Source organism: Crocodylus porosus, unplaced genomic scaffold (genome assembly GCF_001723895.1).
Source record: "Crocodylus porosus isolate Cpor-Errol unplaced genomic scaffold, CroPor_comp1, whole genome shotgun sequence".
Lineage (NCBI taxonomy): Eukaryota > Metazoa > Chordata > Crocodylia > Crocodylidae > Crocodylus > Crocodylus porosus.
The window spans coordinates 7,270,238-7,285,650 of NW_017728916.1; the positions used below are offsets into that span (position 1 = coordinate 7,270,238).

Below are 15,413 nucleotides of genomic sequence, written 5' to 3' on the forward strand. Positions count from 1 at the left end.
TGAGCCGCAGAATTGCTGGTGGGTTTCCAGTCGTTTACATCCATCAGGGAGACGAAGCTGCCATCGTTTCTGACAGCTCTTGTTTTTGTAAAAGAAAAAAAACAACAAAAAAACCCTAATTTTCCTCAGAAACAAATTAGGCTGTTTACTTAAGAGCCTGATTGGATTGGTTTGCTGGCTGGTAAAGTTAAAAGCAGGGATATTTATGTGCCTTTTCATTTGATTGAAACAGCAAGTCAGACCATTTTTTATCCAGTGACCGAATGCACATGCTCCTCGAGCGATGTGCTGGGTCTGCAGCGAGGTAAATCATTATCTGACTGGGACATCCTTGTTGCATCGCTTCAGTCTTATGCAGAAAGCATTTTATTTGGAGCGATCCACCTGGCCTCAACTCGGACGTGTCTGGCAATCCCAGAGGTTCCCGAGTTTGTGTTTTCAGTTGTTTTTTATGCTTCTGCCAATACTCAGACTTACCCAGCCAAAAATGGAGTCGCACGGTGATGAGGAGAGAGCCGCTGGTTTGGCTTCACTTGATGCTGATGAGAGCTTGCAAAGTCCTTATGTGAATAAAAGATGTCTTACTGTGATATCCCGTGTGTCCTGGAGCTCAAAAGGGACCATATAAATGCCGCATGACTTCCTGGCTTGACAGAAAGTGAATTTATGCAAAGGAGCCTTCGGAGGCTCCCACAACACCTGGGAATAAGTTTTTTGTGCGGCCTAGACAGCAAATTAGTTCTGCTTACTTAAGGTTAAAGCATCCAGTTCCTGCACGTTGCATTTCTGGAAGCAAATAAATATACAGTGATCTAAAGAGATGAATGGGGTCATTTGTAATTATTTTTCCTTCTCTGAGTGCCTGGACTAGCAGCTGACGATGGCAAAATCCTTTGTAGGCAAGTTGCTAGGTACTGCTAGAGGAAGGCGTATGGGGGTTTCAGTAATCCTTTTCTGCTCAGGATGTGCATGAATCATTTTTGGAAATGAGCTCTGTAAATGTGACTGAGAGCTCCCGGCCCTTGTCTACCAGCAATAAGGCCCCGGGCACCGGCTTTCCTGCTGCCCTCACCCTTGGCCATGTCTGCTTGTCTTCGCTTGGCGTAGGCCTCGCCGCACATGGAAGAGCTTTGGGACCACGGTCGGGGAGCAGGGCTGGCTCAAGGACGCTGCGGGGCCTGCGGGCTCCTGCGCCTGGGGAATCCCTTCTCCTCCCACCTCATTATTACCGGCAGCGTACGAGGAGGCAAGCTGGGGCGCAGGCGGGGGCGAGCCAGGAGTCTGCCCCGGACGAGGAGGACGGGAGTGCTCCTGCTGCTGCCTTGCTCCGGGTACCGGGACAAGAGCGGGGCTGGTGTGTAGCTAGCACAGCCTCATGCCCATCAATTGATTACCTCTACCTCACATTGCAGGTACTCAGTTTAATGCACATTAGAAAAGGTGCATTAGTGCATGTGTAGATGTGCCTACACGTGCCCATATTCCTGGCTACCATTTTTTCACTCAGTGAGTTGGGAGTTTTCTGAGGCAGTAACAGGACTGGCTGGAGTCATTGATCCCTGACCAGCCACCACAACAAAAGCTTCATTATGATTTTTTACAAAGCAAGATTTTCACCGGGGTGTCTGTTCTCTTGGAGGCTCTGCACGGCCTAGCGCAAGCCAACAGAAAAGCCAGCCGGCTCCAGAATGGCTCAGTTCCTTTGATTACCCAGGAACGAATATCAAGGAGTCCCACAGCTTTTTTCTGCAGGCCTGTTCAGGGCTTCTGTGCCCTCACTTTGCAGCGGACTCCCTGTAGCCAGCGTGCCTGCAAAGCCTCCGAATCCTGCCTGCCAGCCTGACTGCTCGGTGTGATCGGAAGTGGAGCATCGTGCTGGCAGGGCATCGTAAAAGCTGAATATCAGCAACTGCCGACAGGTAAAATGATTGATTACATTGGCGGTGTCAAACTCATGGCTCCACGCGCTGGATGCTGATCTGTGGGTCAGCTGCCCACCGCGTGCGGGGTCGGTCTGAGACCCACGCCCTGGATCATATGGCTCAGATACCCCTGGCTTAGATCAACCCACAAGTGACTTTCCCTTGCAAGTTCTCTGCACTTCAAATTCTTGCAAGTTCTCTGCTAATGCATCCCAGGTGCAACTGCAAGGATTTCTGCACTGGAGCGCACTTGTCCCACGCGCTGTTTTTTGCAGATGAAACCTGCTGCCTCAGTGCAAGATTGTCCAGACTCCATCTGTGTTGCACTGAGCGTGAAGTTGTATAATTCAGAGATGCGGCACTTTGCATCTGAGCTCAGGCAGCTGGTTGCTAGCAAATCTTAACTAAATCAGAAGAATGAAAGCTTAAAATTGCATCTCCAAGTTCAGGGAAATGGAACGAGCTCCCTTCATTTGAGCTGTTCTTCCTTAACATTAGCACATTAAAGCCTTCTGGAGTAAAGGATATACGAGCTGAACCTTTTTGTCCCCTGGAAAACTTGCCTGCATAATACAGCCCTACAACACTGGCGCTCTCACCCTTTTTATTGTGCCATTACCTCCAGTGCCTTCTTTTTTACCCACTTATTCTGGCTCTGTCTTTCTAGCCTTCTCTGTCCTTTTCTGGTCAGAGTCACTCCAAGGAATGAATGCAAATTTGAACTCTAAAGCAATCCTTTGCAGACGGGAAGGCAGCTTGGTGGGGGGAAGAAGGTCCTGGCATTTCAGTGCGAACCAGCAGAAACAAGTGCTCGGTGTCAAAATTACATTTTTTTTCCCTGAAAGCCTCAGAAGTAGGACATTCCCCCACCCCCGGCTCAGCTCCTGCTACTGGGCTTTGAGAGAGGAGTGTGCATCATCCTGCCTATAAGATCCTGCAGCGTTCTCCGCTCCAAAATCACCGTCTGGCAGCAGCAAAGAGAGCTGGTTCGATAAAGATGAACTTGGGAAGCTTGTCTTTCCATTTCCTGGCATTTGTGGATGTGATCTACCCGCAGCCAATACTAATAGCATGGACCTCAGCATAGGATGCATCCAGCTGGACCCAACCCCTGGGCAAGTGTCCTGCTTCCTGGAGCCTGGGAAGAAGGCATGAAGCCACTACGATGAACAGCCGTGCAGTCGTAGGGATGCAGCAGGAGTTTCTTCTTAACTCCAGACAATTATTAGCTCGTTCATGACCTGAAGCAGGAGGATACTCCTCTCCCAGCTCCAGCCATGGGAGACGAGTATTTTATTTCTCTTATCTATATCTAATGCTCTATTGTTAATCCTGTTTAGCTCTTAACCTTACGTTCCCTTGGCCAGTCCTACAGTTCCTGTTACTGTCTGCTGTCTACTTCCATTGACTAGTTCTCTCTCCTCCTATCACTAGCGTTTCCTCTCTAGCAGGTACCATTTCAGGCAACTCTCAGGTCTCCACTTTTATGTCTTTCCTCCAAGGAAGTAGCCCTGACTTTCCATGCTTTTATTATCTTCACCGCCCTTCCTTGGATCTTTGGTTGTTTTAGTTGCATCCTGCTTTGAGGCGAGAGCAGTCTGTCTGGTAGCACATGCTGGGTGATATGCTGGACTTCATTAGTGCAGCTGAACCACTTATTTGCCTCTGTACTCTCCGTGCCAGCTGAGCAGCTGTGTTGTGGAGCTGTGCTAAAGCTGTATTTAGGGTGGTGATTCCCAAGCAGGGTGCTGGGGTGCCGCGAGGTCCTTTGAAGGGTGCCACGGGACATAAGCAGACACGGGCAGGTTCAGACTCGCCCTGCCTGGCCCCTCTGCAGTCAACACATTTGTTTGTGCAGTGGGGTGCCACTCAGTCCCCATAAGTTACAGAGCCATGCCTTGAGTCTAACAAAGGTGCCTTGTGTCGAACAAGGGTGCCTTAAGTCTAAAAAAAGGTTGAGAGCCACGGGGTTAAAGGAAGAACCATTTAGAAGTGGGGTTGAATGCATTTCTGTGCACAAACATTTGAAAAGCAGCACTTCTTGTGCTATGCAACCATTCTTTTTAAATCAGCTGTCTTGTGCATCTGTCTCTTTTGTTGCACGCTCTCCTATCCCTCTCCCACCACTGCTGGGGCTCTGTCTGCTGTGTTTTATCTTGGAATATAAAGTGGCAGGAAGCCTGATTTGTATCTGTCCAGAATGTGCCACACATGACGTGGTGCTGTACAAAAAATGAGGACATGATACACGGGATGGGGAAGTGACAGAAAACAGCTTTCTGCTGGGAAGTGCCAGGACAGCAGCGTTATTCATAGATGGGCGAAATTCCTCCTTTCACTTGCTCGTTTACTTCTGCGGCTCTCATCAGTGCACTAATGCATCCAGCTAAGCTGCATAGGCTTATCTGGTCCAGAGATCTTGTGCTGGTCCCTCAAAATAGGTGAACTTTACCTGGGCATAAGGCTAACGAAACAGTGGCCACGTCTCTCAACGCCATTTGGGGAATGTATGCAGTGTGCAGAGGTGAGAGATGGGCCATGCAGTCGATATCCCAATTTGTCAGCCAGGGTTGGCTTTTGTAAAACAAGATGTGACATGGTGGGAGAGGTTTGGATAAAATACCCCTATGTGTGAATACACACACATACAAATATTGTCATACACACACACACACACACACACACACACACACACACACACACAAGTCTTATTTAATATGTATTGTATACATATGTATGTTGCTCAAAAGTATCTTACCTAAGCAACGCTATTGTCCCTTTAAACAGGCCTCCCTTTTCCATACACAATGTCTTCCATGCTCTATTTTAATTAGCTGATTTTCTAAGGATGCAAGAAAGCAGTGATGCAGCGTGCCAAGCGGAGGCTTCAAGGGAGCTGTGTGCAAGAATGGCCAATTGCCTTTTTTCCCAGACCCACCCCAGTGCCTTCTTCTCTTGCCCACGGCACCTACCAGGGAGGATCCCAGGGAGAAGTATTTGCTTTGGGTCTGTGCTGTTGGAGGCATTACTGGGTCCTAGCTCCAGCCATTGCACCACAACCTGTTTTATGGTGCCTGACCTCCACCCCTTCCAAGGATGCTCTTGCCATGACTCCTTCACTGGCTTTGCAAGCTCAGCTTGCTAGTCTGGACTCCACATCCAGAAGACTGACTCCAATGCTGGGCTTTCAGAGTCAGGTGGGTCTTCCCTGTACACACATGGCTGACCTAATAGTCACCATAGCTCAGCTCCTGAAATTGCCTGGAAAGCAAATTTCGACCTTCGGGACCTCCAGATCCTGTCTGGCAGTGCTCTAGCTCTGCCTTCGTGCCCTAACCCTGGTCGGCTTGTTCTCTGCAGGACTTCTTCTTCCCTGTCCTTCTTTCTCTTCCCCTTCTTGAATGCTGACTCCTGTTTGTCTGCCATTTGGATTATCATGGCTTTCTCTTTTCCCAGGAGGACTCAGAAAACAGCAATAGCAAGTGTTCACAGTCACTGTATCAAGACCAGGGGCTTTTTAGCTGCTGAGGGACCAATAAATCACAGACTCAAAATGGGTTTGTCCCAAAGGGAAGGTGTGCCCAGCTGTTCTTCTGCCCCAGAGGTGATTAAGATGGTGGAAATAGAGTTTCAAGGCCTTTCATGGGCTTTGTCTCCTGTGCTTCTTTAGTGGCAGCTTGTCTGATCCTTGCAGACTTTCCCAGACAACAAAAGGCATAAGCACAGTCTATTCCAACCATGCAATCGGCCCAATACAAGACAGCCCCCACAAATATCCTTGCCTCACGTAATTAACTGTCAGGACCTGACTGGCATTGGACCAAGGCCTGGTTTCTGTTTCTCTTGCTGTGAAGGTAAGTCCTCTGGGGTTTGACTGCCTGTTTTTTTGAAGCCAGAGGCATACAATAAAAAAAGGAAAGTCTGGTTATTTGCTAGAAGTAGGTACAATGGCACCCAGTCCTATCAAAGCAGCTTGTATTGGGCAGCACACCTGCCGAGATCAGGTGTGGTATCCCCCGCTCTGCCTGCTGGCAGTGCCCCATGGTGCAGGGACCAAACCAGGCATCCTTCAGGCTGCAGATTTGCCCTCGTTGAACAGATGTTCAGCCTAAATACCTCCAACAACGCTGCTGCCACAACCGACTGCAGCAAACAAGTCCTTCTTTCTACATGTGTTAGCAGCATCTGACTGTCTTGCATTCATGACCCTGGTAACAAGTGCTGATGCTGAATTTGAGCTGGGTCCTCCTACGTGCAAACTATTCTTTCTTACCTCCTTTTCCTGAGTGCCATAAGATGCATCGCCTCCTGCACCCGCTCCGAGTCTGTCGGAGATTCATTGATTAAGAAGCCGGAAGGAGCCGTGCTGATCATCCAGCCGGACATCCTGCATAGCATAGGACAGAGTACTTCCTTGGCTTCATTCCTGTACAAACTGGAGCATGTCTATTTAGGAACGCATCCATTCTTGATTCAGAGATTTCTGGGGGTGGAGAATCCACCGCAGACTTGCTCCAGTTGTTGCTGTGGTTAATAGCCTTCACTGTTAAAAACCTGGACCTTACAGCTCGTCTGCCTGTGCTTATCTCCTGCTCCTAGCCCTTGACTCTTGGATGTGCTAGTCCATTTGATTAAATGGCTATTGTTAAACTTAGCAGCTTCTCTCTTTGCTTGCCGCTCACCAGCTCCCCAAAATCCAGCGTTACATTCTGGACCGCTGAAGACCGGGTAACACTCCCTGGCAATTAAGTCTCTTTCCCTTCGCCCGCTCTCTGTCCTTCCTGCTAAACTCTCGATCGGAGACTTTGGGAAGGTTCGTGATTGGGATCATGGTAAAGGAGCCATCTGATATGACTGATTCAGACCAACAGGCTTTTTTTACCTCCTGATTCTAGCGCGTCGAGCCAAAGCCCCAGGTGACGGCTTACCTTCCACGTGGGTGAAGAGAGGGACTATGGAAAACATCACTACCCGTGAGTATTCCCATATTTTATTGACTCTTTGACTGATCCCTGCGCTCCACTGCTGTTTGCACTGCAGCATGCAAATACTTTTTCCCTGGATTGGGAAAGAGGGTTTCCATTCTGCCTATTAAAATGCTCATTTAAAGTGATACCGAAAGAAAGATGGAAAGATTTAGCTTTAAAAAGTAACAAGAGTTGTTTTTCGAAGCCAAATCTGACAGCCTCATCCCCTGGGCAGAGAATGCATGTGCAGCTTGTGTGGTAGAAAGCAACTTTTCTAAGGAAACTGGGAAGTGAAGCCAAGCCAGGCTTATAGGGGCAGCAGAGTGTGGACGGATAAGGCAGTGGTTCACGTGCCTTAAAAGCACTATACAAGGTGAAGTGACAGATGGTGCATGGCTCTGTAGCACTACAAATCTGCCCTAGTCATATAAAAATGACCCTGGATAAAAGAGGAGCAACTCTGAAGCACTTCCCAGTGAAGTACTCCAGCATCCATTTGAATTGGTTGCAACCTCACCTGTGTCCCCTGCCCTCAGCAGGGGTTGGACTAGAGAAAAGACTTCTTGAGGTCCCTTCCAGCTCAGTTTTCCCCTGATTCCCTGTTCACTGCTGTCATTGTCATCTTACATGCGTAGATATGCAATGCAGAAATAAATCCTCACCCACTCCTCCTGTGGAAACAGACCTCTAGTCCTTCTGATCCAGGGAAATCTCCTGTAGGGATCATCAGCGCTAGCTCCTGTTTCCAGGGTAAGAGATTCATGAACTTAGAAGCACTTGTGCAAGGGGCTGGGGAGGTGCAACACATGTGAGCATGGGATGCCACACGTGATTCTTGTCCCAGAGCTAGGGCTGGTGTGTGTGGCATGAGTGCAGCTGTGATCAAGGTGTGAAATGCTCCAGAGGACACGGTCGTGAGCTGTGATAACGTCACAGGGAGGTTTCTGCCATGCACCTTTTGTCACTTGTGCATAAGATCACGGTAGGCATCGGTTTCAGAGGAGCCCTGTGCTAGTCACTTAAATGCATGCAGCAGAACAGAGCCAGGTTTATAAACTGATTTCTGATGGATGCAATCAAGGAGGAACCTCACACAACTCAACAAATGAGATATTCAATAGATGAGAAATTAAGTTACTTATGGATTTCTACAGCAGCTTGCTCAGGCCTGGTGATAAATTTGGGTTTGCCGGATAGGTCCATTTCCTCAATTTTCATCTAATGAAGTAAATTAAGCACATTTCATTTCAAGCATAGCTGGGAAATTAAATAGACACTCTCTGCAAAGGCTTCTGCATATTTTTAAAAAAAAATTTTAAAATGTCAAATTGTCCATCAGTACCTAAAACTTATTACAAAGCAAGTAATGATGGGTAGCATAAGGCCAGCTCTTTCACCAATTAATCAGTGCTCTGAGAAACTTAGCAATTAGCCCTTCCTGAATATTTCAGACATTGACAGCCTAAGATACTTTCCATGGCATGCAGTGCCTAAAGCACTAAGTAAATGAGTTTACTAATAAATAAATAGGTTGATGAGAAATTCACACTTATTTAGTGTTTTAGGACACATGGCCTGATCTCGTGGCTAACAGCCTCTGAAGTATAAAGGGAGGGTATCAGCTTTTCTGGCGGTATTGTGGTTTTAGATGATAGACGAAGATCCTTCAGTTAATTAGGATGGTCTTGAGTTAAGATATATGACATTAGGTTGCTTGCCTGACTGCTCGTTAAAAGCAGGAAGAGGTAGGATTGAGTGTGTGCATACATTATTTTCCCTGGGGTTAACACAGTGATCCCAGCAGTTCTTGCTGGCAGAAGTCACTGTGAAATTTGTTACAAACTCCAACAGAAAGGGAAGAACCGTCTTTGGTTTGAACGAGTGCGTTAACGATGGCTAATAGCAGGTGGCGAAGCGCAGTGGCCAGCACCGTGAGCTGCAACTAGAAGGCCCAGATTTCCCAGCTCTCCAAAGAGGCAATGTAAAAGTGGCATCTTCCTGCAGCTTCCAGGGAGATGGGTATTAGATGCAGTGCGCATTACCTCCACTGCCAGAGCGGTTTTGCAACCCGATTATTGTTATTATTTATAATTATCATCATTATTTATCTAGTGACAGCGAGGCGCCTGGCACTTGTGGGAGACTCATCTGTTTATTCCCTCTGCAGAGCGGAGAGAATAGGACCAGCTGTCGGGTCAAGTGACCCATTCAGCCGTCTAGTTTTGCCTGACCCTGTCTTGCAGAGCAGGGGGCCATTGGCTATTCACAATGAAAGTCTTGAATCAAGCACAACTAGAATGAGGTATTGGAAAATGAGTTGCTTGATACTAGATGGGCAGCACGATGCCTGAGAAGATAGATTTAGCCCCAGGTTTAGCATCTCCTCACCTGCCATCCCTCATAACAACTGCAATGAAGGGACCATGCCCGCTACCAAATAGCTCTTTACTTTGAAATTGCCAAAGTTTTATTATGCAATCTTAATACAGGCCACATGCATTGAAAATGCTTGGTATTTTCTGATACTGCGGTGTAGGAAAACATATTGCTTTACTGGAAGGAGCCACCCACCACGTGGATTTGCTAATTACTTATGGTAATAATTCAAAAGACTGTGTGAACTGTGAAGTCAGGCCACCCGACCTCAAATGCATGAGTCAGAAGTGAATGTCTGAAGAAAAGGCCTGTGTGAGTATGGAGAAAAAGGAAAATATGAAGTCTTTCTGAGTGCCAGTGACATTTTTGGTTGTCCTTACATGTCGCATCATATGGAAAGGGAGGGAGAAACAAAGCAGGAAGAGAAGTGATGCGTCTTACAATAGAAATCCTCATTTATCTTATTTACTATATCAATTAGTTCATTCTGCCACCATAGCATGAAGTTAAATGACTGCAGTCATGTATCTCTAAATGAAAGTGGTGAGCTGTTTATGGCAGTGAGCCAGCCCCCACTTGTCCCAGATTCCTGGGTTGTTTTGTGTCGTCTCATCATCAATCATTATCTAATTCTTTTCACCAACTCATAACTAACTGGTTAAACTTTCAATGTTAATTGAACAACCCATGTATGCAATTTGTCAGTTGTCCAGGAAGACAGGCCTTCAGCATCTCAGCACCCATGAAGTGATGCTGAAGAATTTCTCCTCCCCTACACAAACTCTCCCAATGAATCATTTTGTCTCGGTGTGGATGCTTTCATCCTTCTTATGTCGTGGCAATCCTGATGAACTCTGGGGATCCTTTAGATTAAATTAAATGAAATTAAATTCCTTTGGCTGTTAATGCATCTAGAGGCCTGTAGAAAGCCAGGATACGGAGGCTGTTGTCTCCATTACAGCTGGTTTCAATGCAGTCCAGGAATGACTGCTGCCCCAGCTATTTGCTTTAGGTGAATTGAGCCAGAGGTCTTGTAGACACTCGATCTGGGATTTGAAGACATTGAAGTGTGAATGTCACAGACACAAGCATGCAGCAATGAGAGCAATTGTCACGGCACAGCCAGGTGCTGTCAAGCCAATCTCAGTGTCGCGGCACTAGGGGCCACGATGCAATATGCACCACGGAGTGAGAAGAGTTCAAAACAGGAGCAAGAACAAGTAGGAGAGAAGTAGCACCAGGGCTGGATCCATAGGGAACCCCACAGGCGTCTCCAGAAAGCTGGGAGTCTGAGTAATTGTGGTAATATGAATATTCATCACATGTAGCACATCGTGTTTTCCTAATTCTGCACAGACATTAACTAATTTCTTCTCAAAACATCCTGGCATGGTGTTAAATATTAATACGATTTGTATTAAGTATTAATATGATTATGATCATGAGAAGGGTAAAATCCAGTCCTGTTAAGGTGACGCCCTTTCAAACCAGTCCACCGATGGGAAGGGTAGAAGATATTCATGCCGGCTGGCTGACGGATTCGTGAGCATTTATGAAGCTGGTTGCGAAGCGGTTTCCATTTCTGTCAGCGAGCTCTGACTGATCAGTGCAAATGGTAAAACGATGAAGCGTTGCATTGTTTGGCATCTGCATTGGTGAGAGAGGAAATCTCCTAGTTCCTCAAGACAGATTTTGTAGCAAAATGCCAGTGTTATGCTTGCACAAGCACCCTTCATTTTTTTGTGTGTGAAAACATTCAGACTGGAAGAAGTGCAGGTTTTGTTGTGGGGAGCACGCAGAAATGTTTTTGCTAATATGCAAAGAGTTCAGAGTCGTTCTGCAAGGTCCAGCAAGAGAAGGTGCTACAGGGTGGGAGACAATCGGGGGAGAGCAACAGTGCCGCAGCCACAGGGGAGATAAGAAACCATTTGAAACTTGAATTTCCCAAGGCCCAAAAGGCTTCTGGCGCTTGCATCACTTTGGGTGAGGGAGAGTAGAACAGCTTCCAGTACGAGTTAAATATCATCCAAGGTCCCCCGCGAACAGCAAGGGAGAGGAAGGCTGCTTCCAAGGCAAAGACTGGGCGAAGAACAGGAGGAAACTTGCAGAGGGGAAACTAGGAAACTATTATCTGCTTTGGCTGATTCCCTTGCCTTCATCGCCATTGAAAACAAAACAGCTTTCTTGGTTTTTTGTAGACTTTGCTATCCTAAATCATCTGATAAGTTGCCATTTTGCTGTTTAGCCCTTTTTCAGATGATTAGCAAGATGTATTATCTTTTATCATGTCGTGCTCCCCTGAGTAAGAGACGTGCTTCATTTCTGAAAGAATGAAGAAAAAAATGTCTTTCCTTGTAGCTGAGTAGCAGGAGCCAGAGCCAAGGCTGCTCATTGCTCTGTTCCCCGTGGATCTCAGCCTTGACTTTCATTTTTCCCCAGTAAGTGGCAGAAACTGCTTGTGCTGTATTTTTCACATATACTGTGCACTCTAGTTTCCAGCCGCTGGGGAAAAATGCATGTTGAATGCCAGAAAATGTGGTGTTTAACCATGTATTAACTGTTAAATACAAGGTTAAATACCATGTTTTCTGGCATTCAGCATGCACTTTTCCAATGTATTGAACAGTTTAGAAGGTAGGCCACCCTGCTGCTGAATTCACAGCATGTTAGAAATTATCCATTATGCTTTTGCTTTATGTAACAGATAGTGCTAACCTGCGAACATCTGCAAATATGATCGGTGGTGATTTTATGTTTCTCCATGTAACTGCCAAGCAGCACTAGCCCTAGCGAACAGTTACGTATTTTCGGCAAAAAAGGGTTGCCATCTATTGCCACAGTCAGTAAAGAGGACTGTAGTAACTCGAACCTCAGCGTGCAAAGACTTCCCTTCCTGGTACCCAGACTTTCCATCATGTTTGGGGTCTGAAAAACTAGTAAGTATCCTACCAGACATTTGTCTCTTACCATTGATCATTGAGGGCACAGACTTTTCAAGGTGTTTAGGCACCTGAAACAGAAGCAAAACCCCTAGGACTGGGGTCTTCCAGATTGCCCAGGTACCTCGCTTCCACCTTTTGAAAATACCATTAGCTGCCTAAATGCACTGAAAACCTGGCACTGGGAAGCTTATAGGGTTAGGACCGACAGAGTCGGAATAGCTGAGAGTTGCTCAGACTGGAGAAGAAGTCACTGGCAGGGGTGGTTATGGGGCACGTGCCCCCTCCTGTCCAATCACTTCTGTTAGCAACAAAGTCTCCTGAAAAGGTTTAAAAAAATAAAAAATAAATAATAGCAGCTTTTAGCTAGTAAGTTTTGCACAGAAAGCCACCACAGCCCTGCCTGTGGTCATTCTTCGACATTTAATTTATGGCTTTATCTGCGAGATTATCAGCTCTGTCTGTTGTGTCTCTTAAGTTCATTTTTTTTATGGTCCCTAACACTAGATTTATTGCCGTACCACAGTGAATTGCGGCTACTAGGGAACGGGAAGCAATTGGAGAGGTACAGTGCATGCTGAAATAAAGATCTTGGCTGCCGCACAGAGCATCGCCTTCCTCTCCCTGCTGCTCTTACAAACGTGTGCGGGGAAAGGGGCCGAGCAGTTTAACTCGTTCCGCTCTTCAGCTCCTACTTTCTTGTCCCTTTGGCATTTATTTTAGCATTGTTAGTGTATGGCCTGAAAGCACGAGGTGCTGGAAGCAGGAAATCGAATTTATTACTTGCTGGATAGCACCCAGACAGCCGCTCACTTTCTGTCCAACTGAAAGTTCAATTTGTTTCACCCAGCAGCAGCCCTGGTGCCTCCCCTGCCCCTCGGCAGTATCCTACACTCCTCTTCCCACTTGGTACAACTACCAGACTAAAACATTTCATCAAAACTTTCATTTTGGGGGAGAAAAACAATATTTTGCATGAAGTTTTGTTTAAATGAAAATGATATATTTTTAAAAAATATATTTAAAATGAGCTCTTCTGGTGTTTGAAGCTCAAAATTTGAATGACAAAAATCTGGTTTAGAGGGTGGTGGAAAAACTAAAAATGTTCTTGAAAAAGATTTTTTTTTTTTAAGAAAAATGGAATAATACTTTCTTTTTTGTGCTGAAAATACATAACTGTTTGTTAAGCCTGGTGCTGCTTGGCAGTTGCAAAGAGAAATGTAAAATCACCACCCAGCAAATCTGCAGAGGACACGGGGAGGATGCAGCAGTCGCTCGGAGCCACCTGGGCTGCTTGCTAAACCGGGGTCGTTTCAACCAAAATTCCCAGGCTGCCGGCAGGGTTACCCCCAGGGAAGGAGCAGAGGCCACACCTGCAGACCGCGTGTCTGTCTCTTGGGGAAGAGCACGTGGGACCAGGAGCCAGGACAGAGGGGCCAAGCATCCTTTCCCAGCGTGATGCGACGGCCGAGGGGGCCGGTGTCATCCCGAGCACCTTACTGTGTGGGTTCAAACGGTGGAAAGGACCTGGAAATGGGTTACCAAAATGACTCGAGAGCTGGGAAACATACCAGCCAGAGGGTGTCTGTGTAGCTTGTTGCAGAGCCTGAGAGGTGAGTCCATTGCAGGGTAGAAACACTTCACCCGGCATAGAAAAAGGCTCATTAGACTACCAAAGAAAGGCAGGCGGGAACAGGTGAAGCTGAAGCCAGAGGAATTCAGATCAGATTAGCCACAAATGTTTAACAGGGAAGGTTATTAAACCCTGGACCGAGCTGCCAAGGCAAGGGTTGGATTCGCCATCTTTTGATGGCTCCAAATCCAGATCGAACAGCTTTCTGGAAAAGCTCGTTAGCCAAGCCCAAGTTCTCGGGCTCCGTGCGAGGGCAGTGGGTGAAAGCTAATGGCCTTCGCTGGACTGAAATCACCGGCGTATGTCGTACGACACAGGCCAGCGCCCGACAACAGGAGCCTGCTCCGTGCCAGCAGTGCAGGAGCAAAAGGCGTCACATCCCATTACCCCAAAGCCATCAATTCCTGCTACACCTTATTGTTTGTGGTATTCAGACTGCTGCTTCCTGAGCAGTTTTGTCCGTAATGCCACTTAGGTCTGTATCGGTAAAGTCTTGCTCGTTGTGTTTGGCTAGGCTATGAGGCAGTGCTGGTTTCTGTATAACTGTCCCGGGCAAGTCACGTACCAAAATGCGAGGGAATCGCAGCTCTCGAACGAAACGTGCCGAGAGTAACTTGTTTGCCCTGACCCTAGCTCACGGAGACCGCCAGATCCCAGGATGGGATCTCCCACGGTTGGCTGAGTTCGCAAGGCTCTCGCGTCCTGTTGTCATTGGCTTGCGTGGAGCGTCAGGCCGGCAGCACCCTACCTGGTCTCGAAATGCAGGTGATTTTCGGTCTCTCCCCACAGTGTGACCGAAGCCGGCATTCTGGCCCTAACGAGCCCGAGAAAGAGGGCCAGTGAAGGTCAGACGAGAGCAGATCGTGTGGAAGGAGAGCACTCTTCTCTGTGCGGTTGCATGAAGAGCTGCAGAAAAACCAGCGCAACGCAAGGCCTGCCCATCCGAGTCGCTCCTCTGCAAACAGAGGGCACCGCCCGGCAGATACAGCACGCGCATGACATGGAAGTGGGTGCTCTTAAGATTTGCCAGCGCTTGAGATTATTTAGTGAGCAAATTTGGGTGGCGGAGCTTCGATTATCTTCCTAGAGGGCCATGCTAGCGTGGTGTCGCCACTCCTGGCTGCACAGCGGAGGTCTGCTTGCCTCCTGCAGGGAACATTATCTTGCAGCTCTCTCAAGCTGTGCCCTCCCGCTGAGGCTGTTAATGGCATCTCTGGGAGCAGATACAACTGTAATGAATTGCCAGATGTCTGACCCCTCGCTTGGAGCAGCGAAGCCCGTCCTTTAGCAGTAACTGAGCCAATAGCTCTACGCAGGGCTGCAGCTGAGAGCACAGAGTGTGCAGCCTCTCGCTTTTCGTGTGAGAAGTATCCTCCCCATGAAAACGCAGGTTTCACTGAAACCTTGGCTGGCTCTCTGGGCGTCTCCTGAGTCATCGTCCAAGATCCACCGCAGATCTTCTTCCCTTTCCCCGGGGCAGCGCGGGAGAGTGACCAGCTTCCTCCATGCACTTGGCACCGCATCCCGTACATCCGCCAAGCCAGGCGGGCCGTGCCAGGTCACAGGCTGCCTGCTG

General features: G+C 47.6%; 1 protein-coding gene across 2 annotated transcripts in view; it reads left to right on the plus strand.

Moving 5' to 3' along the window:
• Positions 1-15,413, plus strand: part of HTR2C (5-hydroxytryptamine receptor 2C) — a 261,421-nt gene that overhangs the window by 205,150 nt on the left and 40,858 nt on the right. The window contains exon 4 of one of the 2 annotated variants that reach the window (XM_019536369.1): positions 6,818-6,895. The exons of the other annotated variant lie outside the window; for it this stretch is intronic. Coding sequence (XP_019391914.1) covers positions 6,818-6,895 — 78 coding nt within the window. The remainder of the gene's footprint in view (positions 1-6,817; positions 6,896-15,413) is intronic. 2 annotated transcript variants of the gene reach the window in all.